The sequence below is a fragment of the Crinia signifera genome, chromosome 3 (genome assembly GCF_055691185.1).
Source record: "Crinia signifera chromosome 3, ASM5569118v1, whole genome shotgun sequence".
NCBI classification, from domain to species: Eukaryota; Metazoa; Chordata; class Amphibia; order Anura; family Myobatrachidae; genus Crinia; species Crinia signifera.
The window spans coordinates 15,433,550-15,461,382 of record NC_139219.1 but is presented as its reverse complement, the minus strand read 5'-3'; the positions used below and the strand labels follow the sequence as shown (position 1 = coordinate 15,461,382).

Sequence of the window (27,833 nt, the reverse complement as noted above, 5' to 3'; positions counted from 1 at the left end):
AATAATGATGATAAATATGTCCCACAGTATGTATATAGGAGGTCATTCTGGTTGACACGCAAAGCTGTAAAATTCAGAGCTTTGCATGCATGCAGATTCCCCCGCACACTTGCGAATGGATGTTTAGCATAAACATCCACTCGCAAACGTGTGCGGGGATAAAATCATTCGATGGTAGTCGACCAGCGAATGATTTTGCAGGCGCTCGCAGATGCAAGACACCTCCCTGGTGTCTTACATCTGCGGGTGCCCTGTTAGGGAAGCGGGCAGGCAGCTGACGTCCGCTGTCCGCCCCCTGCACCCGACGCATTCACATGGGAACGCCTATGAAACGCTGGGCGTTCCCATGGACGCATCCACCGCCCCCAGCACTGCTAGGTGCGAATGGGGTGGCAAACAAGCAACCCACGGCGCACGCACCAAGCGGCTGCACGTGCGCAGAAAAGTATATGTGCAGTCGCTCACCATCTCTTCCCTGCGGAGCGTGCCGATTAGAATAAAGGCCAGTGTGTGTGTATAGTATCATACCTCCCAACATGACCCCCTCCAGGAGGGACACAATGCTCTGTTCCTGGACTTCCCTCCTGATGTATGATTGCCAGCACCTGTGGTGAGACTCCTTTCTTACCAATTAACCTGTTTAAAGACGTCAATCATAAATTTAGAGGGAATTCAAAGAACAGAGCACTGTGCCCCTCCTGTGATGCCGGCTCATGTTGAATTGATGGTGGGGAGAGGTATGCTGTATATAGTGTATTATAGGGTGTCTGTACACTGCACTGTATACCCCCTGAGCCAGCCCAGGACTCAGGAGTCGGACAGGAGCCAGCCGGCGTGTGTGCGGGGAATGGGCGGGAGAGTGACGGGGGCGTGTCCCGGGCGGGAGAGTGACGGGGGCGTGTCCCGGGCGGGGTTACAGGAGGCTGCTGCTGCTGCTGGTCCTGTCTCAGTGTCTGTAACTATCTGCAGACTCCTCATCAACACTCAGCGCTGAGCGGGACTCGTGCGGACAGCGGCTTCTGTCCCGGGGCAGGCGCCGATATGAGCTCCGTGTGTCCCCGTTGTCACACTGCTGTCTACTTCGGTGAGTGACATGTGGCATGCCGCCCCCTCCACTATCATGTCCCGGAGACCACCCCAACCGCACTCATTATTACACCCGCAATGTTCCTGATTACCCCCCCCCCCCTATATCATTGCACCCTGTTGTGTCCCTGACCCCCCCCCCCCCCATTCCACCCAGCTGTGTCCCTGCCCCCCCCCCCCCCAAAATAAAATAAAAAAATCATTCCACCCTGCTGTGTCCCTGACACCCCCCCAATCATTATACCCTGCTACCCTGCTCTGTTCCTGAGCCCCCCACCAAAGATGCTGTTTCTCTGGGGCCCCCACATCCTTACACCCCACCCTGCCCCTGAGCCCCCATCATCCTTACTGTCCCCCCAAGCCTCCCACATCATTATAACCTTCTATGACAGCCCCCCCCCACAACATTGCACCTTGCTATGTCCCTGCACCCCTCTAAATCATTGTGACCCTCTTAATCCCTTAGTCTCCCACATCAGTGCACCCTGCTATGTCCCTGAGCTCCCCCGCCAACCTTACTGCCTATGTCCCTGAACACCCCCCCCCCCCCCATATACACACCATTACACAATGCTATTTCGCTGCGTCCCACAAAATATTTAACCCCAGCATTTCTGATGCCCCCCATCAGTATACCCCATCATTTTACCCCAGTATGTCTTTGAGCTAACCCCTCCCCATGCTCACATATAATTGCACGAATATACACATTTATTACACCCTGATGAGTACCTATACTACATTATTGAATCATAATGAGTACCCTCTTATTACACCCCCTTTTAATACCTGTTCTATTACCCCTCAATATATAACTATCACATGAAAGTATTCCACCCCACCTTACACTAGGGACCTAATTGACACATGAAAAAGATAGACATGCAAGAGGTTGACATGGAAATGGTTGACATGGACCCCCAATTAATGTACCCTTGCATGGCAAACAAACAGCATCGCACTTCGCTTGGCACCCTTAACAGTTCCCAGTTGTTGTCCATGTGAATCATACAGTATGAACAAGTCGGATAAAAGAAAAAAATACAGACAGTCCCGGCGTCCCCTCACTCTCAGGACACGTGTAATACAGACAGTCCCGGCGTCCCCTCACTCTCAGCACACGTGTAATACAGACAGTCCCGGCGTCCCCTCACTCTCAGGACATGTGTAATACAGACAGTCCCGGCGTCCCCTCACTCTCAGGACACGTGTAATACAGACAGTCCCGGCGTCCCCTCACTCTCAGGACACGTGTAATACAGACAGTCCCGGCGTCCCCTCACTCTCAGGACACGTGTAATACAGACAGTCCCGGCGTCCCCTCACTCTCAGGACACGTGTAATACAGACAGTCCCGGCGTCCCCTCGCTCTCAGGACACGTGTAATACAGACAGTCCCGGCGTCCCCTCGCTCTCAGGACACGTGTAATACAGACAGTCCCGGCGTCCCCTCGCTCTCAGGACACGTGTAATACAGACAGTCCCGGCGTCCCCTCGCTCTCAGGACACGTGTAATACAGACAGTCCCGGCGTCCCCTCGCTCTCAGGACACGTGTAATACAGACAGTCCCGGCGTCCCCTCACTCTCAGGACACGTGTAATACAGACAGTCCCGGCGTCCCCTCACTCTCAGGACACGTGTAATACAGACAGTCCCGGCGTCCCCTCACTCTCAGGACACGTGTAATACAGACAGTCCCGGCGTCCCCTCACTCTCAGGACACGTGTAATACAGACAGTCCCGGCGTCCCCTCACTCTCAGGACACGTGTAATACAGACAGTCCCGGCGTCCACTCACTCTCAGGACACGTGTAATACAGACAGTCCCGGCGTCCACTCACTCTCAGGACACGTGTAATACAGACAGTCCCGGCGTCCCCTCACTCTCAGGACACAGGTAATAAAGCCAGTCCCGGCGTCCCCTCACTCTCAGGACACGTGTAATACAGACAGTCCCGGCGTCCCCTCACTCTCAGGACACGTGTAATACAGACAGTCCCGGCGTCCCCTCACTCTCAGCACACGTGTAATACAGACAGTCCCGGCGTCCCCTCACTCTCAGCACACGTGTAATACAGACAGTCCCGGCGTCCCCTCACTCTCAGCACACGTGTAATACAGACAGTCCCGGCGTCCCCTCACTCTCAGCACACGTGTAATACAGACAGTCCCGGCGTCCCCTCACTCTCAGGACACGTGTAATACAGACAGTCCCGGCGTCCCCTCACTCTCAGGACACGTGTAATACAGACAGTCCCGGCGTCCCCTCACTCTCAGGACACGTGTAATACAGACAGTCCCGGCGTCCCCTCACTCTCAGGACACGTGTAATACAGACAGTCCCGGCGTCCACTCACTCTCAGGACACGTGTAATACAGACAGTCCCGGCGTCCCCTCACTCTCAGGACACGTGTAATACAGAAAAACGGGGGGGGGGGGGATTGTCAATCGCACAAGACTGTATGATGCTGGGTGAACCCCTATAAATTTCTCTTGTATGGTCAATATCGCATACACAGGATCAGGGGTGTGCTACCATAGGACATATAATGAAGGCAAATAGAGAGAAAGAAAAGAATGTCCTTATATGACGGTGCACCTAAGAGAAAATATTAATATAAAATATAACCTTTATTGGATATGTTCTAAAAGGCTGCGAACAATTTAAAAAACCTATAACAACATTGATGGGGTGGGGTAACGTGTATTAAAACAAAGGTGGCAGGCAGACTGTTGCTTTATTATTACCACTGATTACCAACAATAATAAAGCAACAGTCTGCCTGCCACCTTTGTTTTAATACACGTTACCCCACCCCATCAATGTTGTTATATGTTTTTTAAATTGTTCGCAGCCTTTTAGAACATATCCAATAAAGGTTATATTTTATATTAATATTTTCTCTTAGGTGCACCGTCATATAAGGACATTCTTTTCTTTCTCTCTATTCACGTGTAATACAGACAGTCCCGGCATCCCCTCACTCTCAGGACACGTGTAATACAGACAGTCCCGGCGTCCCCTCACTCTCAGGACACGTGTAATACAGACAGTCCCGGCGTCCCCTCACTCTCAGCACACGTGTAATACACAGTCCCGGTGTCCCCTCACTCAGGACACGTGTGATATACAGACAGTCCCGGCGTCCCCTCACTCTCAGGACACGTGTAATACAGACAGTCCCGGCGTCCCCTCACTCTCAGCACACGTGTAATACACAGTCCCGGTGTCCCCTCACTCTCAGGACACGTGTAATACAGACAGTCCCGGCGTCCCCTCACTCTCAGCACACGTGTAATGCAGACAGTCCCGGCGTCCCCTCACTCTCAGGACACGTGTAATACAGACAGTCCCGGCGTCCCCTCACTCTCAGCACACGTGTAATACACAGTCCCGGCGTCCCCTCACTCTCAGCACACGTGTAATACACAGTCCCGGCGTCCCCTCACTCTCAGCACACGTGTAATACAGACAGTCCCGGCGTCCCCTCACTCTCAGCACACGTGTAATACAGACAGTCCCGGCGTCCCCTCACTCTCGGCACACGTGTAATACAGACAGTCCCGGCGTCCCCTCACTCTCGGCACACGTGTAATACAGACAGTCCCGGCGTCCCCTCACTCTCGGCACACGTGTAATACAGACAGTCCCGGCGTCCCCTCACTCTCGGGACACGTGTAATACAGACAGTCCCGGCGTCCCCTCACTCTCGGGACACGTGTAATACAGACAGTCCCGGCGTCCCCTCACTCTCGGGACACGTGTAATACAGACAGTCCCGGCGTCCCCTCACTCTCGGGACACGTGTAATACAGACAGTCCCGGCGTCCCCTCACTCTCGGGACACGTGTAATACAGACAGTCCCGGCGTCCCCTCACTCTCGGGACACGTGTAATACAGACAGTCCCGGCGTCCCCTCACTCTCGGGACACGTGTAATACAGACAGTCCCGGCGTCCCCTCACTCTCGGGACACGTGTAATACAGACAGTCCCGGCGTCCCCTCACTCTCGGGACACGTGTAATACAGACAGTCCCGGCGTCCCCTCACTCTCGGGACACGTGTAATACAGACAGTCCCGGCGTCCCCTCACTCTCGGGACGCATGCAGTAGGGATGCCAATCCCGGGGCATTTTTTCAATCCCGGGATTGAAAAATGCTCAATCCCGGGATTGGCATCCCTAATACAGTTCTGCTCCACACATATGCAGCACAGCATACCCACCCCCACACCGGCCGATACGCACATTTACTTACATTAGCGGGTGGCCGGCCGGGAGTGGGTTCGGAGGTGGACAGTGCCTCCAGGCTTGTGCACCTCCTTCTTAGCAGGCAGGGCAGGCCGGAACAAAGAGGCAGGGCAGGCCGGAAAGGAGGCAGGCGGGCAGGCGTGCGGAGGAGACTGGAAGGGGACGGGCACAGGAGAAGGCTGCGCAGCGTGACCTCTATGGTCACGCTACGCAGGCCGCACTCAGGATTCGGGAGCCGGGCAGCGTCTGAGCGAGTTCTCAGACGCTGCCCGGCATTAGACTGCACATGCGCAGTCTAATCCCGAAATCCCGGGATTGGATACTCCAATCCCGGGATTGAAATGCCGTACTTTTTGAGGCCAGATCCCGGGATTGGCCACCCTAGTTCCCGGTGTCTCCCCCCACTCTCGGGACACATGTAATACAGACAGTCCCGGCATCCCCTCACTCTCGGGACACATGCACTGCAGACCTTCCTGGGTGTATTTCCCACAATGAAGCAGGCAGCCATCTTGGATCGCTCTTTGCGGACCTGTAAGAGAGTCATTGTGTTTTGCCATTACTGTATGTAATCAGCGGACATCAGTTTACATTATATAAATAAAACACGAGAGAGAACCGAGAGAGAAATAATTCAGTATGTTCTGTGTCTCTGTTTTCACACAGCGGAGAAAGTGAGCTCATTGGGCAAAAACTGGCACCGTTTCTGCCTGAAATGTGAACTCTGCAACAAGATCCTGTCTGCTGGCGGCCATGCTGAGGTAAGACCCGCATCAGGTGAGAGGCACTGACCTGCTTGCTGATATCAGATCAGTGCCAGATTAGCTGAGGGTCCCAGACTCCCATCACGGTGTCTGTATCCTCCTTACCTGGTCCAACACCTTTCTCCCTCAACCATTTACCTGTACTGTACATACTGTCTTCTAGGAACCCTCTCATTACCCAGCAGCGTTGCATTATTCTAGTGAGGGTATGAGGACGTCCTTCTACTTAGTTTTGGGTATTGTGGCTGTCTGGAGAAGGCGACGCCAATGTGTCGTCTTCCCACACCTTATAAGTGCACAGAGGTGCTGAGATTGTTTGGAATCAAAGTGAATCTCTCAGGAGAGCGTCAGTCGTGTTCAGACCTGTGCAAGCTCTGAAGTCTCGAGACAGACGGGACAACAATATTGTCCCATAAAGACGGGGATATGTACAGACAGGATGAGATTAGGGAGATGCATGCACACAGGCTGTAAAACGTGGGAAGCAGTGTTCCCCACTCAGCACAGCCTCGTGCCACTTTACCATGGCACGTATCTGTGTCGCTGTGTAATAGAGGTGCTGTCATATGTGACAGTCCTGTGTTATCAGTCAGTTTATCGTCAGCTGTCCCGAGTGACAGGAACACCGCCTAATTTGGACACTGGGATAATGATCCTTTCTCTTTGCATGGTTCATGCTGTCCTTGCCCAGTCCGGTATTCAGCTCTCACAATGCCGACTTCATTGATTGGTCCCTCCAACTACACTCTGGGGGTGGCACCTGTGCCTTTAATGGGAGTTTAAAGAAAAAATCCAGGCGTGAACAGCTGTTTTCAGGGAGGTCCTCTGGCGGCCCCTATCAGCCTGTATTATTGCGGCTGACCAGTAATTCCACGGCTACTCGGAGACTGCGCACATACATCATTAGATGGCGATTGTGCTGTGTATGGATTTGCCTATTTCTGCCAGGCCCCATTTTCTACTGATACAGTAGTTCTTCGGTGATGAAGCAAAGACTAGAGCAGACATGTCCAAACTACGGCCCTCCAGCTGTTGTGAAACTACACATCCCAGCATGCCTTGCCATAGTGTTAGCATTCCCTAACAGCAAAACTGTAGCAAGGCATGCTGGGACCTGTAGTTTCACAACAGCTGGAGGGCCATACTTTGGACATGCCTGCCCTAGAGTCTTATTTTACGTAAGACCTCTCGTCCATTGTCATGGAGTCACAAACCATCCCAGAAGTCCTCAGTGTAGCGTGTTATTGACAGACTCTGCCAGCAGGCAGCCTCTCCCACTGATAAACGCATGTGATCCCGTCATGTCACCTGGTTCCCACACTCTGCCAGGCCGGCTTCTGGTAATGTAACATTAGTAGAAACGTACAATTAGTGTTTCTCGCATTCCGTTACTCTTTGTGCAATTAGCCGGCAAATTCCCGGATGAAACAGTAAATGAACACGTGGACTTCGTGCTTATTGTTTCCACACAATGATGTCCTGCTGGCTGTGTACACCACAGTCAGACTCGTAACAAAGTCCTACATTGCAGGATAATGCATGATAAATAACAGGAATACTGGCAGCACTCGACTGTCTGCCATATAAAATATACACCGGGTCGTCTTACATCGGCGGCTTCCTGTAACTGTAATTATAAATTGTGTGACTGTATCAGTCTGCACAGTGTATATATTGCTATGAATCTGTACATTATCCCTGGAAGGAGACGGCCTGTGTGTATGAACACAGGGGTCTGCTGTGAGATGGAGGAAATTCCTGAGGTTGGCATTTGGTCAATCTGACATCTCAGGAAGAGAACTTTAAAAATAACCCAGAGCGCTCCTCCGGCAGCTGGAATGCAGGAGAATGTTCATGTTTAAGTGACTGTGGGAGGAGGATTGGATCAGGGGGAGGCCAGCAATTATTATATGTGGGAACCTAGTTTTTAAATAATGATGTTACAAACCGATCACGTCTTTGGAGTTTACGCTCTATGTGGGGGAATTCAGATCTGCATGCTAGGCTGTGTTTGTTTGCTGTTCCGCCAAAAGCATGTCGCCCGAATCCCTGCGCTAAAATGCGAGCGGGTGTGCACTCGTACACATGTGCTCGCGTGCGGCCGCACAGAGGAAAAATCATTCGATATGAAAAGTAAGCCTGGACTTTCTTTTCATGTGGATGAATTCGGGGTGGGCACTGGCATCATGGAACGTCATCCGTCCACCCCGTACGTTTGCTTGGGTTTCCATGGGTGCACCAATAAAACACTGGGACGGGCCTTGCGACCACCCCCTGCCTGTCACTCACTTCGCTAAAGCCCTGGCAAGTGACACTCACTGAACGCGATCGCTCTGGTGGGGTTTGCGCGTCAGCAACTACGCGCATGCACACACTCCCACCATCCGCCGGGGCCTAATTTGGGCCTCTACGAACAGGACTGAATCGGCACCTATATTTCCTACATACTCGCACTATACTAGTTCAGGCCGACTTGCCAGTAATCTGGTCATTGGCCTAATTTCTTGTAAAGTGTATGAAAAATCGTTTTTGACAATAACGCGAACAAATCTTGACCACAAACGCAACCTTCGGCCGCAATCTCCCGATATCGATCAGTGTATGGGCATTCACAATAATCTGACCATATAAACTCTCACGAGCAGGGCCCTCTTCCCTCTTATGCTTTTCCTTCTCTTACTTAAACCATTTTCGATGGTACAAAATCCTGCAGTATTCCGCCACCCTGATATGTATGTCCGTGCCATCTGCTGATGACGCTTCGGTTATGTACCCTGTACTTGTCCTCTATTGTATTCAACTGTAAAGGGTAAATTAAATTTACTAAGATGGGAGTTTTATTGAAGATAGGGGCGTTGCCTGTAGCAACCAGATTCTGTCTATTCTCTTCTAGAAGGTGCCAAATAAATAAGGAGTAGTCTGAACGGTTGCTATGGGCGATATGCAATGTGTGCTGAGTGATCTGTAAGGAGCAGTTTTACCTATACTTCTAGGGAAAACACTGCAATCTAAGCTCGCTATAGGGTGTACATACGGAGTAATCCGTGCTTCATCTCTAAGCAATCTTGTCAGATTGATTAGAAATAGGGCTGAAGTCACTCCTTTGCTTATTCGTTTATGCACTCTGTAATTCGGTTCCGCGGATCCCTTGTGGTGATTGTGGGGGTGAACAGACATAATGTCAGTATGATGTTCTTGGTGGCTGGACCCCTTTTTCCAAAGGCTTCACGTGGAAACAGACATTGGGAATCCTTGTTGGTATAAGTTTACCTAATAGAAAAACCCCTCAGCGCTCTTGCTGGGTCTTGGCAAACCGAGCCTGACACTGACCTAATTTTCTGCGGCTTGGAATGGATGAGCAGGGGAAATGTGGGGTTGTTGTGCTGCAGTGGGAGCTGGTAATATTATTGTTGATGTTTGATGAAGCGTGGGCCTCTGTGGGGGCCCTTACACCAGTAACGTGTGGAATGTCCCGAATAGATGGGATCATTAATTCAGTCTGTCCCACGCTCTGCAGCAGTTACATGAACTTGCTGTATAAACAGAATTACATTGACTTTACTGTTAACCCTCATGCTATTCACTAATGCAAACAACTTTCTGTCCAGGAAAACTCTTCCCTATTCCACTGTCTAAATCTCCGTACACACACGGGGCAACCGGTCGCTGAGCGATAAATCGCTGAGTGTCCCGTTTCCTTTAGCGACAAGCGATGGTCACTGATGGAAACGAGGCACTCTCCAGGGGTGGGGTCGAAGAGCCGCTGTGACCATTGCAGGGCTGGTTGCGGGATTGCGCCGCAGACGACAGTCGCCCCGTACGCACGGCGATTCTGGCTAGAATTGCCCCGTGTGTATGGGGCATAACACTCGCTCAATAATTTGTGTCCCTGTGTTGTATAGTCCTGGGCTTGTTTGTGCCTTTCTGCTATCCTGACCAGTGCTTGCCTTTAACTTGGGTCACTGTGCTGTACGGCCCGGCGCATGCTCTCTGGGTCAGATGTATGAAGCATGGTGAAGCGAGAAAGTGGATTGATAACTCATCAGCCAATCAACTTCTAACTGTGCTTTCTCAAATGCAGCTGATTGGCTGGTGCGTTATCACTTCACCGGGCTTAATACATCTCTGGTGTACGGCCCAGTTATAATCAGTAGCATCTTTCTGTGTATTACTCTCTGGTGTCTGCCAGTTGCTTCTCCTGGTTTCATATTTACAATAAAACTTTCTTTCCACTGTTTGCAATATTACTACTGTTCTCATCCTTTATATAACACAACGAGCGGTCTGTACCTCGGCGCCTTACAGAGTGCATGGGGACAAGTACAAAGTACAGTGTAAGCAAAACAAGAAAGTTACACTATGAAACATTGCAGAACGTGGACTACAAGCTAGATAAACATTGCACAACATGGGATAGAAGTGATCTACGCAGTGCTGCGATTGACTAAGTAATATTCTCTGTAGCCGCCCCGGCTGAACACCAGGGTTTATTGCTGGCAGTGGGGATGAGATATTTGTTTACAAGAGAGGGGAAAATGTAAGTTATTATAAGTCAATCATTACTCAATTTAGGACAATTGATGTTAAGGGGTATTCAATCCCCGCTGCTATTTATGACGGGGGAAATAGCGGCTGGCGCCTATTCAATGCTGTCTTGCTCAGAGTGATGAGAGGAGTCTAAGGGCCAGATGTATCGAGCTTTAAAAGTGATAAAATGAAGAGTGATAAACAGCCAGCCAATCAGCTCTTGCCTGTTATTTTAGCTAGCCAGCAGACAGCACATACATGGCAGCATTGTGGGGGCACAGAGTGACGGGAGGAGTCTGATATACCATAACCCATCACATCACACGTGTAATCAGCAGACAGCACATACATGGCAGCATTGTGGGGGCACAGAGTGATGGGAGGAGTCTGATATACCATAACCCATCACATCACACGTGTAGTCAGCAGACAGCACATACATGGCAGCATTGTGGAGGCACAGAGTGATGGGAGGAGTCTGATATACCATAACCCATCACATCTCCTGTGTAGTCAGCAGACAGCACATACATGGCAGCATTGTGGAGGCACAGAGTGACGGGAGGAGTCTAATGTACCATAACCCATCACACCACATGTGTAGTCAGCAGATAGCACATACATGGCAGCATTGTGGAGGCACAGAGTGACGGGAGGAGTCTGATATACCATAACCCATCACATCACATGTTTAGTCAGCAGCACATACATGGCAGCATTGTGGAGGCACAGAGTGATGGGAGGAGTCTAATGTACCATAACCCATCACATCACACGTGTAGACAGCACATACATGGCAGCATTGTGGGGGCACAGAGTGATGGGAGGAGTCTGATATACCATAACCCATCACATCACACGTGTAGTCAGCAGACAGCACATACATGGCAGCATTGTGGAGGCACAGAGTGATGGGAGGAGTCTGATATACCATACCTCATCACATCACATTTGTAGTCAGCAGACAGCACATACATGGCAGCATTGTGGGGGCACAAAGTGATGGGAGGAGTCTAATATACCATAACCCATAACATATGTAGTCAGCAGACAGCACATACATGGCAGCATTGTGGGGGCACAGAGTGATGGGAGGAGTCTAATATATCATAACCCATCACATCACACGTGTAGTCAGCAGACAGCACATACATGGCAGCATTGTGGGGGCACAGAGTGATGGGAGGAGTCTAATATATCATAACCCATCACATCACACGTGTAGTCAGCAGACAGCACATACATGGCAGCATTGTGGGGGCACAGAGTGATGGGAGGAGTCTGATATACCATAGCCCATCACATGTATAGTCAGCAGACAGCACATACATGGCAGCATTGTGGAGGCACAGTGATGGGAGGAGTCGGATATACCATAACCCATCACATCACATGTGTAGTCAGCAGACAGCACATACATGGCAGCATTGTGGAGGCACAGTGATGGGAGGAGTCTGATATACCATAACCCATCACATCACACGTGTAGTCAGCAGACAGCACATACATGGCAGCATTGTGGAGGCACAGTGATGGGAGGAGTCGGATATACCATAACCCATCACATCACATGTGTAGTCAGCAGACAGCACATACATGGCAGCATTGTGGAGGCACAGTGATGGGAGGAGTCGGATATACCATAACCCATCACATCACACGTGTAGTCAGCAGACAGCACATACATGGCAGCATTGTGGAGGCACAGAGTGATGGGAGGAGTCTAATATACCATAACTCATCACGTGTAGTCAGCAGACAGCACATACATGGCAGCATTGTGGAGGCACAGAGTAATGGGAGGAGTCTAATATACCATAACCCATCACATCACACGTGTAGTCAGCAGACAGCACATACATGGCAGCATTGTGGAGGCACAGTGATGGGAGGAGTCTAATATACCATAACCCATCACATCACACGTGTAGACAGCACATACATGGCAGCATTGTGGGGGCACAGAGTGATGGGAGGAGTCTGATATACCATAACCCATCACATCACACGTGTAGTCAGCAGACAGCACATACATGGCAGCATTGTGGGGGCACAGAGTGATGGGAGGTGTCTAATATACCATAACCCATCACATATGTAGTCAGCAGACAGCACATACATGGCAGCATTGTGGGGGCACAGAGTGATGGGAGGAGTCTAATATATCATAACCCATCACATCACACGTGTAGTCAGCAGACAGCACATACATGGCAGCATTGTGGGGGCACAGAGTGATGGGAGGAGTCTGATATACCATAGCCCATCACATGTGTAGTCAGCAGACAGCACATACATGGCAGCATTGTGGAGGCACAGAGTGATGGGAGGAGTCTGATATACCATAACCCATCACATCACACGTGTAGTCAGCAGACAGCACATACATGGCAGCATTGTGGGGGCACAGAGTGATGGGAGGAGTCTGATATACCATAACCCATCACATCACACGTGTAGTCAGCAGACAGCACATACATGGCAGCATTGTGGAGGCACAGTGATGGGAGGAGTCGGATATACCATAACCCATCACATCACATGTGTAGTCAGCAGACAGCACATACATGGCAGCATTGTGGAGGCACAGAGTGATGGGAGGAGTCTGATATACCATAACCCATCACATCACACGTGTAGTCAGCAGACAGCACATACATGGCAGCATTGTGGAGGCACAGAGTGATGGGAGGAGTCGGATATACCATAACCCATCACATCACACGTGTAGTCAGCAGACAGCACATACATGGCAGCATTGTGGAGGCACAGAGTGATGGGAGGAGTCTAATATACCATAACTCATCACATATGTAGTCAGCAGACAGCACATACATGGCAGCATTGTGGAGGCACAGAGTGATGGGAGGAGTCTAATATACCATAACTCATCACGTGTAGTCAGCAGACAGCACATACATGGCAGCATTGTGGAGGCACAGAGTAATGGGAGGAGTCTAAAATAACAGACTGAGATTAGAAAAGTCATCGGCCTGATGGTCAGCAACGTGGAGTCGCGACCCCATGCTGAGAAGGTCGGGACCCTCAGTTTAAGAACCGCTGAGCTAGCTCATATCCCTTCATTGTGATGGGTGACTCCCTTCTCCTATGTCACTGTGAAGATGTGCATGAGATTATGCTGTAATAACCGCTTTCTCTTTTCTCTAGCACGATGGACGGCCTTACTGCCACAAACCCTGCTACGCGGTCCTCTTTGGTCCAAAAGGTAGGATCCCTAAATATTCTAATTCTACACATGCCCATTGCAGCCTCCTACTAACATTAGGTTTGTACGTCAAACTATTGAGGATCACTTAGGTGTGAACACAGGGGCAGACTGTGCGGGAGAGCTTTTACTACCCCTGACGTGTATCTGCCAGCAGGTCAATATAGATTCCAGTTACAGAGGTGGTCTCTTTGATCTGTTCCTCACATGTGATAGTTATTGGTATCCTCGCCCCCAATGTCTGACGACAAGCTGCATTGTGTCAGGAGACTGAGACACACCCGGGGTGTAGCTTATAGATGCACCAAAAGCTCTTTAATGACGCTGAAATCTGCCTGTGAAATAAAGCTCAATGGTTCATTCGTTAGGTGGCTTAAGTCGTTAAACAACCAAAACTGTTCTAACGTGTTCAGTGGTGATTAAGCAGATGGACGTGAGATGGGGACTATACAGGGAATCATTATCTTGGGTACCAGCCATGTGATTTCTGATTGCCAAGCCCTTGTGTCTGCTGCTGTATTTATCTAATGTCCGTCAGTAATATTTTCCCACATTGGTGGCTGCTGTTGTCTACAGGACTGCGGCACGTTCCAGTGTATGAAGACAGCTCGATGTGTGGTATCGCCGAACTGGTATATAGACTCTACATTGTTCTTCTATCATCTGAGAAGGGGCCTCTTGACCTTCAGCTTACACCCTTGTGTATAATATTCTGGCAATGCCGGATGACACTATTGTCAGATGGAAGGAATGCATTGCTTATCTCCTGTGCCTGCCGGCACTCATGATGGATGTCAGTTACATTGCAATACGTCCAACCTGCTATATATCCGTGGAACGGAGAACTGAAGTCCTGGTGCAGACAGCTGCCTGTCACCTCGCAGAATCAACCACCCCTGTCCCCTAATGTAATAGAACTGGGGGTCTCACTACCTGTAAGAAAGGCATCCTTGCATTGTCTGAACATGTAGTACGGTGGATATGGATAACAGGGTAGTTAGGGCAGCATATAAATGGTCAGCAGGGTCTGTGTTCGACCGGACAAAAAGGACAGAGAGAGAAAAAATATACACACATATCCCGTTGGGTGTACAGGTTTGTGCGCCATGCTGTTACTATTCCCAATCTCTATCCAAGTGGATGGTAGCGTGGAATTTTTTTGGGGGGTTTAAAGACCTTTTTACCTGTCCTACCCAATGACCTCATCGACCTAATGTTCTTTGACCATATGGGGGTCAAGAAATTGACTGCCTATCATCCGGACACCCTTATATTCAGCGTTACGCTTTCTGATCGTCCTTATGCTGCCCAGAGCAGTTCCGCACTTGGGGCCATGATTCTGGTTGACTCAGCTGCAAAGATCACAGCTGGTTCCGTGCGAACCGATGAAACCAGAATCAGGCCCACGGACCATCCTTGCTCTGCAGAGGGCAGTTAAATATTCTAACCATGCATGCATTTCCGAGAGGTTCCGCACTCTGGCCCTCCCTGAGCTCTGGAGAGAGAGGTTCCGCACTCTGGCCCTCCCTGAGCTCTGGAGAGAGAGAGGTTCCGCACTCTGGCCCTCCCTGAGCTCTGGAGAGAGAGAGGTTCCGCACTCTGGCCCTCCCTGAGCTCCGGAGAGAGAGGTTCCGCACTCTGGCCCTCCCTGAGCTCCGGAGAGAGAGGTTCCGCACTCTGGCCCTCCCTGAGCTCCGGAGAGAGAGGTTCCGCACTCTGGCCCTCCCTGAGCTCCGGAGAGAGAGGTTCCGCACTCTGGCCCTCCCTGAGCTCCGGAGAGAGAGGTTCCGCACACTGACTGTGTTATGTTTACACCCAAAATATTGTAATATATAATATATTCATTATCTCCATATCTGAGCAGTGTGACATAGACCTGTATGTTGTAGTGTAAACTGATGTCGGCTATCTCCGAAGTTCTGTAACCATAGTTAGTATTACATACACAAGTTAAGTTGTATGTCTGCAGTGAACACCTATTAACTGTTTGTGCAATGATCTAGCACTTTCATGATAACTAGTTGTGGGTGTAACCACAGTGTGCACTACCACGCAGACATGTTTAGGCTTTCCATGGATCTGGTCATTTCAGTGTCCGACCCAAGTCTCTACAGCACCAATGTCAAAAAGACGCAGGCGTTGATTTCACAAAATATCCAACCTCCAAAATAGATCCTGTACATCCTCCCGCTGTATGAGTTCTGCCCCAAGGGGTGTCACTCTCTGCTGTGGTGCATCTAACACTGTGGCCTGTATATTAGTGCTGGGCTACAGAGCAGCGTGTGCTAGATCCATCAGAGCACAGAGTGCCACTCCACGCAGGAAAGATGAATGGATTTTGAAATGTGCAGGTTGCTGGAATGAACACTACACTATTAATGACCATTGGTGAGATGGAACCTTTACTGCAGATTCCTTACCCGTTCTCTGTTGTCCGTTGTAGGGGTGAACATCGGTGGCGTTGGGTCTTATATTTATGATACTACACCTCGAGCCCCAGAGAGAGAGATACCTCCTTTCTCCACCACTACAGTCCGTCCCATTAATCGTTCCCCTAAGGCGGTCACTAGAGGTCAGTATGCTGAACAGGATAACTTATCTGGTAAAAGATGGAATTATTGGGTGATATCTCATTACTGTTGCCTTTGTTGTAGTGGTCACCCCCACGAGAACATTTGCGGGAGAGACGGCCCTCTGTCCCGGCTGCGGCAAAGCCGTTTTCTTTGGTAAGTGGGTTACATTGAGTAAGACTGAGGGGCTGCTGCTAGAGTCTGACATTTGCTTGGTCTTGCAGCTGAAAAGGTGATGTCCCTGGGCAGGAACTGGCACCGCCCGTGCCTCCGATGCCAGCGCTGTAACAAGACGCTGAGTTCAGGCAGTCATGCAGAGGTAAGAGGCAAGGCAGGCCACACTGGTGGGTGGGGCACAGATTTGCATAATATATGACCATTAACCAATCGGAACTTTAAGAACTACTAGTTGTTTGACATTCTGTTTATGGTTACACTTTGTATACAAGCTACCATTGTCTATTGTACTCTGGTATCAGTCTGAGGTTTTTTTTCTGCTTGGAGTCTAGCTACTCACCCAATGCATGTCAACCTTAATGACCGTATTCCTATCCAGGAGCATGCTGGATTTATAGATGGTGGGGGGTGGGTTTCAATGACCTTTGGGAGCGCGCATCATTAATTATTATATACTTCAAGACGGTATAGTGTGAAAAAAAATCTTGTGTCGTTTGTACACACCTTGAGGCAGAGCTAATCAAAAAGATTCCATGTGTGTTCAGAACATCTTTCCTCATACACCTTGGAAAACTACACAAAACCGCATGGCAAGAAGCTTCAAAATAAAAATCTAAACGACAAAAAAAAAAAAGCTACAAACTTTTCGACGGTGTGGTTTTGCCGTGTAAATGATTACCGCTTACAAAAAATTATCTGAGTTCAGCCAACACCCCACAACTTCAGCAAACTCCTGGAATCACGCCGAAAATGTCCGTACCTGACATTAAAAAATGTAATCTGAGATCCTTGGACCACATCACATATGGATATTCCCTTATTCCCTGGTCAAGAGCAAGACCACAAGAAAAGGGATCCAGCGCGATAGGTTCTGTAGGTGTCCAGAACGTTCTGGTTATATTAGTAGTTGCAGCAGTGACACTCATCAAAGCCGCTTGTGCTTATTCGCAAATGCGGAAACCCCGCACCATCGGACACTGGGCCGAATTCAGATCGACCCAGAATCGGCCCCATAGTGTCACCTTTTGTATCTGGTTCGTCTGTTGGCTATCAGCGCCTTTGTTTTTTTTGTTTTTTTATATATAAATAACGCCACTTTCTTTGTGACCATTTTTAATCTATAGCTGCTACCCAAACACTCTTGGAAAAGCACCATGGTGATAAGATGAGGGACAGTACTGAAGTGGCAGCAAAGCGTGCTGAGCTATCTCCTATAGAAACCCTGTATCGAGATCAGATAACGGCCCCTCCAAGTGTGGGACATCGGGAGCAGTTTGCGCAGGAAGAGCGATCAATCGGCCGATAGAGCGGTGCAGGTGGCTTTAGGAAGCCGCGGATTGCAGATATTGGTACTTGTTTCCTAGCACGGCGCCCGCGATTTTGATTGTATTGATCGGGTCGGAAAAATCGCGCATCGCATGCCAACCAAATCACATGCGACGTGATCGACCCGATTTTTACATTGGAATCAATGTAAAATGGTCCCTGAGACCAGATTTTATATTGATTTTAATGTAAAATGTCCCAAAACCCCCCATTTTAATAGGAAACCCCCCTCATGTTTGAAATGCCCCCCCCATTGTTAACGCCACCCCACTATTGACGCCAACCCGAAGCGTGGCGAGCGCAGTGGTACGCGTCCTCCGACCTTTTCATACCCCCACTATCCACATCGGCGTGGAGTTGATTTTATAAAGTGTGGCGAGCGCAGTGAGCCACCGAGCCGGAAGCGTAGTGAGCGGACGCGCATAACTTCACAGGTATACGCGTCCCCACACTTCAGGCTCGGTGGCTCGCTGCGCTCGCCACACTTTATAACATCAACTCCACGCCAACGTGGATAGTGGGGGTATGAAAAGGTCGGAGGACGCGTACCGCTGCCCCTCGCGGGCTCGCTGCGCTCGCCACGCTTCGGGTTTATGTCAATAGTGGGGTGGCGTTAACAATGGGGGGGCATTAAGCATACTTTACAACCATATTCAATGGGCAAATTAGCTGGTGATTGACAGAAAATCAGGTCCATCGCGTTGATTGTATGCCTTAAGTACCTTAAACTTAAGGCATACAATCAACGAGACGGGCGCCGTGCTAGGAAACAAGTACCCAGATATTTTGAGGTTTTGTCATTAACAGAATAAATGGAGACCAAATACTATTGTTCCTTTCATATTTTTGTTTAAGGGCATTGGGAGTCATTTGCAGATGAAAATGCAGGGGTGCAATATTTTTGGCCCCAACTGTAATGGGCCCCATACATCAGCAATCACAATTTATGGATTTTCAGATATTGGGATATTTTGGCCAGATAAATGGATTTTCAGATCTATCCGACTTTGCCCACACATTACAGATTTATTTCAGTGATCGGCAGATTTTTCCATCTAAAGATTGCATCTTCATATCTGGAAATTGCCCCAATCGATTGTCATTTCAGCTGTTCATAATGTAAATAGATGAAGAAAACTAATTGGGAATGCCCACACATCTAAAAAAGATCTGCAGATAATACCAGATTATTAAACATGTTTAAAAACCTGATTAAGCAATCGATTGGCGATTGTGATTGGGATTGCCAAAAGGGGGAGCCCACACATCTAAAATTAATTGTGGCAATCATCTCCATATCTGAAAATTGTCACAATTAATTGCTGATGTATGGGGCCCTTAAGCTGCTGAGATTTGTATGTGGAGGTGAATGGCTTTATATTGATATTGATTTCTCCTTCCAGCATGATGGGCTGCCATACTGCCATGTACCCTGCTATGGACATCTCTTTGGGCCAAAAGGTTAGTCATGTTCAGTGTGTATCTTGTGCCTGGTACTTGTATAAAGGAGAGTCTCCCCATCCCTCAAAGTGTCACCGGTCAGGATCTGACACTCCAGGACAATGGTCTATATAGCAGGGGTGGCCAAACCTGTCCTCGATATCTACCAACTGTCCAGGTTTTCCAGGCCACCTAGATGGTGCACAGGTGCAGTCATTACTAACTGTCACATTTCCCAGATCCCCTAGCTGGTGTACAGCTGTCATTTTTACTTAGTCACATTACAAAGGCCACCATTCTGGTGCTCAGGTGTAGTCATTACTAACTGTCGCATTCCCCAGGCCACCCAGCTGGTGCACAGCTGCAGTCATTACTAACTGTCACATTTCCTAGATCCCCCTAGCTGGTGTACAGCTGTCGTTTTTACTTAGTCACATTACAAAGGCCACCATTCTGGTGCTCAGGTGTACTCATTACTAACTGTCACATTCCCTAGGCCACCCAGCTGGTGCACAGCTGCAGTCATTACTAACTGTCACATTTCCTAGATCCCCTAGCTGGTGTACAGCTGTCGTTTTTACTTACTGTCACATTACAAAGGCCACCATTCTGGTGCTCAGGTGTAGTCATTACTAACTGTCACATTCCCCAGGCCACCCAGCTGGTGCACAGCTGCAGTCATTACTAACTGTCACATTTCCCAGATCCCCTAGCTGGTGTACAGCTGTCGTTTTTACTTACTGTCACATTTCAAAGGCCACCATTCTGGTGCTCAGGTGTAGTCATTACTAATTGTCGCATTCCCCAGGCCACCCAGCTGGTGCACAGCTGCAGTCATTACTGTCACATTTCCCAGGCCACCTAGCTGGTGCACAGCTGTAGTCATTACTAACTGTCACATTTCCCAGATCTCCTAGCTGGTGTACAGCCGTCGTTTTTACTAACTGTCACATTTCAAAGGCCACCATTCTGGTGCTCAGGTGTAGTCATTACTAACTGTCACATTCCCCAGGCCATCCAGCTGGTGCACAGCTGCAGTCATTACTAACTGTCACATTTCCCAGACCACCTAGCTGGTGCACAGCTGTAGTCATTACTAACTGTCACATTTCCCAGATCCCCTAGCTCAGGGCTGGGCAATTGCGGCCCTCCAAATGTTGAGGAACTACACATCCCAGGATGCTTTGCTGGTTTTGCTATGTGGCCATGCTGAAACTGATGCAAGGCATACTGGGATGTGTAGTTCCTCAACATCTGGAGGGCCGCAATTGCCCAGCCCTGCCCTAGCTGGTGTACAGCTGTCGTTTTTACTAACTGTCACATTTCAAAGGCCACCATTCTGGTGCTCAGGTGGGTACTCTTTACCTAGAACGGCGCCCATCGCGGTGATCGCGACATCGCGGGCAGTACATAAACGGCCGCGACGCGATGCCCGCGATCACCGCGATTTTCCCATAGGGAACAATGTTAAAAAGCCTGATTGACCGCGATTTTGCATTCAATGCCTCAATGCCCGCGATTTTCACATAGGAATCAATGTTAAATGGGCTACAGAGGCCAAATAGGCAGAATTAACCCTTAAATGTCCCCCCAATTTTTGTACGCCACCCCACGATCCACGCCAACCCGAAGCGTGGCGAGCGCAGCGAGCCCGCGAGGGGCGGTGGTACGCGTCCTCCGACCTTTTCATGCCCTACTATCCACGTCGGCGTGGATTAGAGAATAGAATAGTGTGGCGAGCGTAGCGAGCCACCTAGCCCGAAGCGTGGCGAGCGCAGCGAGCCCCGCGAGGGGACGCGGATACCTTCACAGGTAAACGCGTCCCCTCGCGGGCTTCACAGGTGTCCGCTTTTCGCCACGGATACCTGTGAAGCCCGCGAGGGGACGCGTATAACTGTGATGGTATCCGCGTCCCCTCGCGGGGCTCGCTGCGCTCGCCGCGCTTCGGGCTCGGTGGCTCGCTGCGCTCGCCACACTATTCTATTCTCAACTCCACGCCGACGTGGATAGTAGGGCATGAAAAGGTCGGAGGACGCGTACCGCCGCCCCTCGCGGGCTCGCTGCGCTCGCCACACTTCGGGTTGGCGTGGATCGTGGGGTGGCGTACAAAAATTGGGGTGACATTTAAGGGTTAATTGTGCCTATTTGGGCTCTGTAGCCCATTTAACATTGATTCCTATGTGAAAATCGCGGGCATTGAGGCATTTTAAAGTAAAATCGCGGTCAATCAGGCTTTTTAACATTGTTCCCTATGGGAAAATCGCGGTGATCGCGGGTACACGATTTTCATGTACCCGCGATGCCCGCGATGACCGCGATTTTTTACCCCCGACGCCCGCGATTCTAATCGCGGGCGCCGTTCTAGGTAAAGAGTACCCTCAGGTGTAGTCATTACTAACTGTCACATTCCCCAGGCCACCCAGCTGGTGCACAGCTGCAGTCATTACTAACTGTCACATTTCCCAGACCACCTTGCTGGTGCACAGCTGTAGTCATGATTGAGTGTAACATTCCCCAGACCACCTAGCTGGTGCACAGCTGTAGTCATTCCTAACTGTCACATTTCCCAGACCACCTAGCTGGTGCACAGCTGTAGTCATTACTAACTGTCACATTTCCCAGACCACCTAGCTGGTGCACAGCTGTAGTCATTACTAACTGTCACATTTCCCAGACCACCTAGCTGGTGCACAGGTGTAGTCATTACTGACTGTCACATTCCCCAGACCACCCAGCTGGTGCACAGGTGCAGTCATTACTAACTGTCACATTTCAAACTTGCTGCATTCATTCCTACCATAGATCCACAGGTGGCCTGACACGTGAACTGTTGGTAGATCTTGAGGACCGATTTGGCTATCCCATGTCTATAGCCATGAGAGAAGCACAGAATGGGCTTATGCCCATCCATAAAGTGGTGAATTGTGCGGTGTCTTCAGCCATTACTGTAGGCGTGCGAGTACTGCCTCTCTATCTCTGTACGGGGGAAGTAATGCATGGGCTCTATGATGCATCGGTGTAATCCATAATTGCAGTCCCTTTTCCAGTCTGAAGTAGTTGTTCAGTCTTGTGTCAGCGCCCTCCGGGGTTAAATATGAGCTGTTACATGGTTATTTAATGGGCTTCATCAGATCATTTTTAGTCTTGTGGATTATTATTATTATTATTATTATTATTATTTTTTTGTCGCATTCCATAAATGTGTGATGTCTTTTCCATGCACTTGCCTATTGCGGCGTATAAGTGAGTGAGGGACTCGGTACACACTCCTACATCAGCCGTTCTCAAGCCTCACAGATAGATCATGTTTTGTTTTTTTACATTGCTTTTTATTGAAAAATTTTCACAAAAAAATATGGTGCAGAAAGAACAAAAGGGGGAAACATTGGGGGTGCCAGGTACAATAGATAATGCACAAATAAGGCCCAGTTGACCAGGTCATGTTTTGTGGATTTCTATTAAAATAGATGAACTCACTCCTACACTATTAAAGACATCCAGAAAACATGCCCTTGAGAACCTTTGGTCTAGATAGACGTGGGATCATTTTCTGTATATTGTATCCATACAAGGAATAATGGACCATAGAACGTAACATCAGGCTATTGCAGGGAGTAGTGGGGAAGAGGCCGGATGAGTTATTGTCTAACATTACCTCCTCTTGTAGGGGTGAACATTGGAGATGTGGGGTGCTACCTCTATGAGCCTTGTCCCGAAAAAACAGAATCACTGGATGAGATGTAACTTTGACGTCACTTACGGTAAGTAGTGTTTATCAATCTGCCTCTCCCTCCCCCATAGCTGCCTGCCTGCCTCCCTCCCCCATAGCTGCCTGCCTGCCTCCCTCCCTCATAGCTGCCTGCCTGCCTCCCTCCCTCCCTCATAGCTGCCTGCCTGCCTCCCTCCCTCATAGCTTCCTGCCTGCCTCCCTCCCTCATAGCTGCCTGCCTGCCTGCCTCCCTCCCTCCCTCTTAGCTGCCTGCCTCCCTCCCTCCCTCTTAGCTGCCTGCCTCCCTCCCTCCCTCTTAGCTGCCTGCCTCCCTCCCTCCCTCCCTCCCTCCCTCCCTCTTAGCTGCCTGCCTCCCTCCCTCTTAGCTGCCTGCCTCCCTCCCTCCCTCTTAGCTGCCTCCCTCCCTCTTAGCTGCCTGCCTCCCTCATAGCTGCCTGCCTCCCTCCCTCATAGCTGCCTGCCTCCCTCCCTCATAGCTGCCTGCCTGCCTCCCTCCCTCATAGCTGCCTGCCTCCCTCCCTCTTAGCTGCCTCCCTCCCTCCCTCTTAGCTGCCTCCCTCCCTCCCTCTTAGCTGCCTCCCTCCCTCCCTCTTAGCTGCCTCCCTCCCTCCCTCTTAGCTGCCTGCCTCCCTCCCTCCCTCTTAGCTGCCTGCCTCCCTCCCTCCCTCTTAGCTGCCTGCCTCCCTCCCTCCCTCCCTCCCTCTTAGCTGCCTGCCTCCCTCCCTCCCTCCCTCTTAGCTGCCTGCCTCCCTCCCTCCCTCTTAGCTGCCTGCCTGCCTCCCTCCCTCTTAGCTGCCTGCCTGCCTCCCTCCCTCATAGCTGCCTGCCTGCCTCCCTCCCTCATAGCTGCCTGCCTGCCTCCCTCCCTCATAGCTGCCTGCCTGCCTCCCTCCCTCATAGCTGCCTGCCTGCCTCCCTCCCTCATAGCTGCCTGCCTGCCTCCCTCCCTCATAGCTGCCTGCCTCCCTCCCTCATAGCTGCCTGCCTCCCTCCCTCATAGCTGCCTGCCTGCCTCCCTCCCTCATAGCTGCCTGCCTGCCTCCCTCCCTCATAGCTGCCTGCCTGCCTCCCTCCCTCATAGCTGCCTGCCTGCCTGCCTCGCTCCCTCATAGCTGCCTGCCTGCCTGCCTCCCTCCCTCATAGCTGCCTGCCTGCCTGCCTCCCTCCCTCATAGCTGCCTGCCTCCCTCCCTCCCTCATAGCTGCCTGCCTCCCTCCCTCATAGCTGGCTGCCTGCCTCCCTCCCTCATAGCTGGCTGCCTGCCTCCCTCCCTCATAGCTGGCTGCCTGCCTCCCTCCCTCATAGCTGCCTGCCTCCCTCCCTCCCTCCCTCCCTCATAGCTGCCTGCCTCCCTCCCTCCCTCTTAGCTGCCTGCCTCCCTCCCTCCCTCTTAGCTGCCTGCCTCCCTCCCTCCCTCTTAGCTGCCTGCCTCCCTCTTAGCTCCCTGCCTCCCTCCCTCCCTCTTAGCTCCCTCCCTCCCTCCCTCTTAGCTCCCTGCCTCCCTCCCTCCCTCTTAGCTCCCTGCCTCCCTCCCTCCCTCTTAGCTGCCTCCCTCCCTCATAGCTGCCTGCCTCCCTCCCTCATAGCTGCCTGCCTCCCTCCCTCATAGCTGCCTGCCTCCCTCCCTCATAGCTGCCTCCCTCCCTCATAGCTGCCTGCCTCCCTCCCTCCCTCATAGCTGCCTGCCTCCCTCCCTCCCTCATAGCTGCCTGCCTGCCTCCCTCCCTCATAGCTGCCTGCCTGCCTCCCTCCCTCATAGCTGCCTGCCTGCCTCCCTCCCTCATAGCTGCCTGCCTGCCTGCCTCCCTCCCTCATAGCTGCCTGCCTCCCTCCCTCCCTCCCTCCCTCTTAGCTGCCTGCCTCCCTCCCTCCCTCCCTCCCTCTTAGCTGCCTGCCTCCCTCCCTCCCTCCCTCTTAGCTGCCTGCCTCCCTCCCTCCCTCTTAGCTGCCTGCCTCCCTCCCTCCCTCTTAGCTGCCTGCCTCCCTCCCTCCCTCTTAGCTGCCTGCCTCCCTCCCTCTTAGCTGCCTGCCTCCCTCCCTCTTAGCTCCCTGCCTCCCTCCCTCCCTCCCTCTTAGCTCCCTGCCTCCCTCCCTCCCTCATAGCTGCCTGCCTCCCTCCCTCATAGCTGCCTGCCTCCCTCCCTCATAGCTGCCTGCCTCCCTCCCTCATAGCTGCCTGCCTCCCTCCCTCCCTCATAGCTGCCTGCCTGCCTCCCTCCCTCATAGCTGCCTGCCTGCCTCCCTCCCTCATAGCTGCCTGCCTGCCTCCCTCCCTCATAGCTGCCTGCCTGCCTCCCTCCCTCATAGCTGCCTGCCTGCCTCCCTCCCTCATAGTTGCCTGCCTCCCTCCATCCCTCCCTCCCTCGTAGCTGCCGCCTCCCTCCATCCCTCCCTCGTAGCTGCCGCCTCCCTCCATCCCTCCCTCCCTCCCTCGTAGCTGCCGCCTCCCTCCATCCCTCCCTCCCTCCCTCGTAGCTGCCGCCTCCCTCCATCCCTCCCTCCCTCCCTCGTAGCTGCCGCCTCCCTCCATCCCTCCCTCCCTCCCTCGTAGCTGCCGCCTCCCTCCATCCCTTCCTCCCTCCCTCCCTCGTAGCTGCCGCCTCCCTCCCTCCCTCGTAGCTGCCGCCTCCCTCCATCCCTCCCTCCCTCGTAGCTGCCGCCTCCCTCCATCCCTCCCTCCCTCGTAGCTGCCGCCTCCCTCCATCCCTCCCTCCCTCCCTCGTAGCTGCCGCCTCCCTCCATCCCTCCCTCCCTCCCTCGTAGCTGCCGCCTCCCTCCATCCCTCCCTCCCTCCATCCCTCCCTCCCTCCCTCCCTCGTAGCTGCCGCCTCCCTCCATCCCTCCCTCCCTCCCTCGTAGCTGCCGCCTCCCTCCATCCCTCCCTCCCTCCCTTGTAGCTGCCGCCTCCCTCCATCCCTCCCTCCCTCCCTCGTAGCTGCCGCCTCCCTCCATCCCTCCCTCCCTCCCTCCCTCCCTCGTAGCTGCCTCCCATCTTTCGCCCAAGGAATATTGGGAAACAAGGGAATTGTATCAAAGCCTTTAATATGACATCACTCAGGGAGTCCTCCCAATAATACTCCTCAGAAGGTACAAACCATTACCAAGTGCAAGATCTTTGGGTGTACATTAACAAAAAGCATGGGATATAGTGTTAAGCTTTGTGATGAAGGAATCTGTTAATCCTAGGACACACATTTAACCACAACTTTTTCCCCAAAAATATATTTAAATCTATATTTTTAAATCCATACCTACATGGTGTTTTGCACCCTTCCCTTGTGTCTGTATAAGCTTCCTCCGACTCCATGGAAAAAGCCCTCCCAGTAAGAACAAAATCCCTTCTGGGATGATCACCTCCCACCCCCTAGTGGTGATATATCCCAGTGGGAGAGCCCCCGCCGATATGTCATTGGGCCCCCACTATATGGTATAGTGCGGCCACTGGCATTCTGGGAGTAATGCTGGTGGTAAGAGACCGCCACATTACTGTCTGGGGGCTGTTTCTAATTACCAGCCCTGGGGACGCATCAAACGGCTTGGCGGCATAGGATACAAATGCTTAGGTAAAGCCTTCTTGGATCCGGTCATATCACATACGACTGTATCCGGTATGTGGATGGTAGCGCTGGCCCATATTATTACATACATGATTTTAGAAGAAAAGATATTCAGTGAAGTTCCTTCGGCAGTCAAGCTGAGAACATCTTAAATATACCGACGCGTTTCATCTCCACAAATGTTGCTTGTACTGTACTTCATTGTGTAAGTGTCATATGGGCTCTGTGAAAAGTGACATTCTCAAATAAGGGCTCTTTAAATAGACCATATCTGTGTGCACTACGATTTCATTATTAAAGTATATGATGCATTCTACTACAATTATTTTTTTGGTCAAGGCATGCTGGGATGTGTCGTTTCACTATAGTGGGAAAGCCACAGCATGGGCCAGGCCTGATCAAGTGTCCTCCCAATAGTATTCTCTTTAATGGTGTAATTTAAGCATCTTTAAAATGTAATTTTGGCACAAGACCACAACGCGTCAGACTTAACTAGTCATTAACACTGTTATGTAGGGGTTATAATATTCTCTGTAACATTATTCTGCTGTGTAGACGTGTGCTCACCATTCATTTAGATTCTTTTCCTATTACACATTCATGTATCTTATATATCATAGTATATATGTGCATGGTGTTCTATTGTGCAGAACTGCTATGTTATAACACTGAGGCGCTGTCCTCCTGTTTCTTGCAGACTGTCGGGAGTGTCGCTGTGTACGTACCTTATTGAACTCTCTCCGGCTGGGAATGCATCGCACTCTGGAGCTTTGTTCTATGCTATATATATATATATATATGAAGTATCTTCCAGACGTTACATGGATGTTCTGATAGTATTACACAGCACTTGTAGCCCCTCTTTCTGCGAGGAATAAGCGTTCTGCACCATTAAATGGAGACGTCATCCTGTGCCGCACTCTGTCGATGGCTCGTAGACTGTTACCTGTATAGTATCCCACTCTCACCGCCTAGTATTCCAGGTGTCCCCACAGTGGAATCCTCTCTCTGATTTGGGGTTTCCCAATTCATCAGTTAATATCTGGCGTCCTGCATCGGTGAATCCCTTACAGAGTTACTAGGAAATCCCTGATCTCTTCCTCGTGTTCTGTTACTTGTAAGAGTCATCTGTGCTGTATTGTAAAAATGGATTTAGAATAAAATTGCTCAAGTATC

General features: G+C 50.9%; 1 protein-coding gene across 1 annotated transcript; it reads left to right on the top strand.

Moving 5' to 3' along the window:
- Nucleotides 1-926: 926 nt before the first annotated feature.
- On the top strand, nucleotides 927-27,833 carry CRIP3 (cysteine rich protein 3). The gene is made up of 9 exons (XM_083175344.1): nucleotides 927-1,084; nucleotides 6,007-6,101; nucleotides 13,800-13,857; nucleotides 16,301-16,429; nucleotides 16,512-16,583; nucleotides 16,652-16,746; nucleotides 19,334-19,391; nucleotides 23,038-23,131; nucleotides 27,355-27,833. The coding sequence occupies exons 1-8, from the start codon at nucleotides 1,042-1,044 to the stop codon at nucleotides 23,112-23,114; spliced, it is 627 nt and encodes a 208-aa protein (XP_083031470.1). The 5' UTR covers nucleotides 927-1,041; the 3' UTR covers nucleotides 23,115-23,131; nucleotides 27,355-27,833.

What these genes read in the sequence shown, in the direction of transcription:
- CRIP3 (XM_083175344.1), top strand. Translation starts at nt 1,042, where the DNA reads ATGAGCTCCGTGTGTCCCCGTTGTCACACTGCTGTCTACTTCG. An exon ending in GGTCCTCTTTGGTCCAAAAG is followed by an intron (nt 13,858 to 16,300) that starts GTAGGATCCCTA and finishes TGTCCGTTGTAG; the next exon opens with GGGTGAACATCGGTGGCGTT. An exon ending in CGGCAAAGCCGTTTTCTTTG is followed by an intron (nt 16,584 to 16,651) that starts GTAAGTGGGTTA and finishes TTGGTCTTGCAG; the next exon opens with CTGAAAAGGTGATGTCCCTG.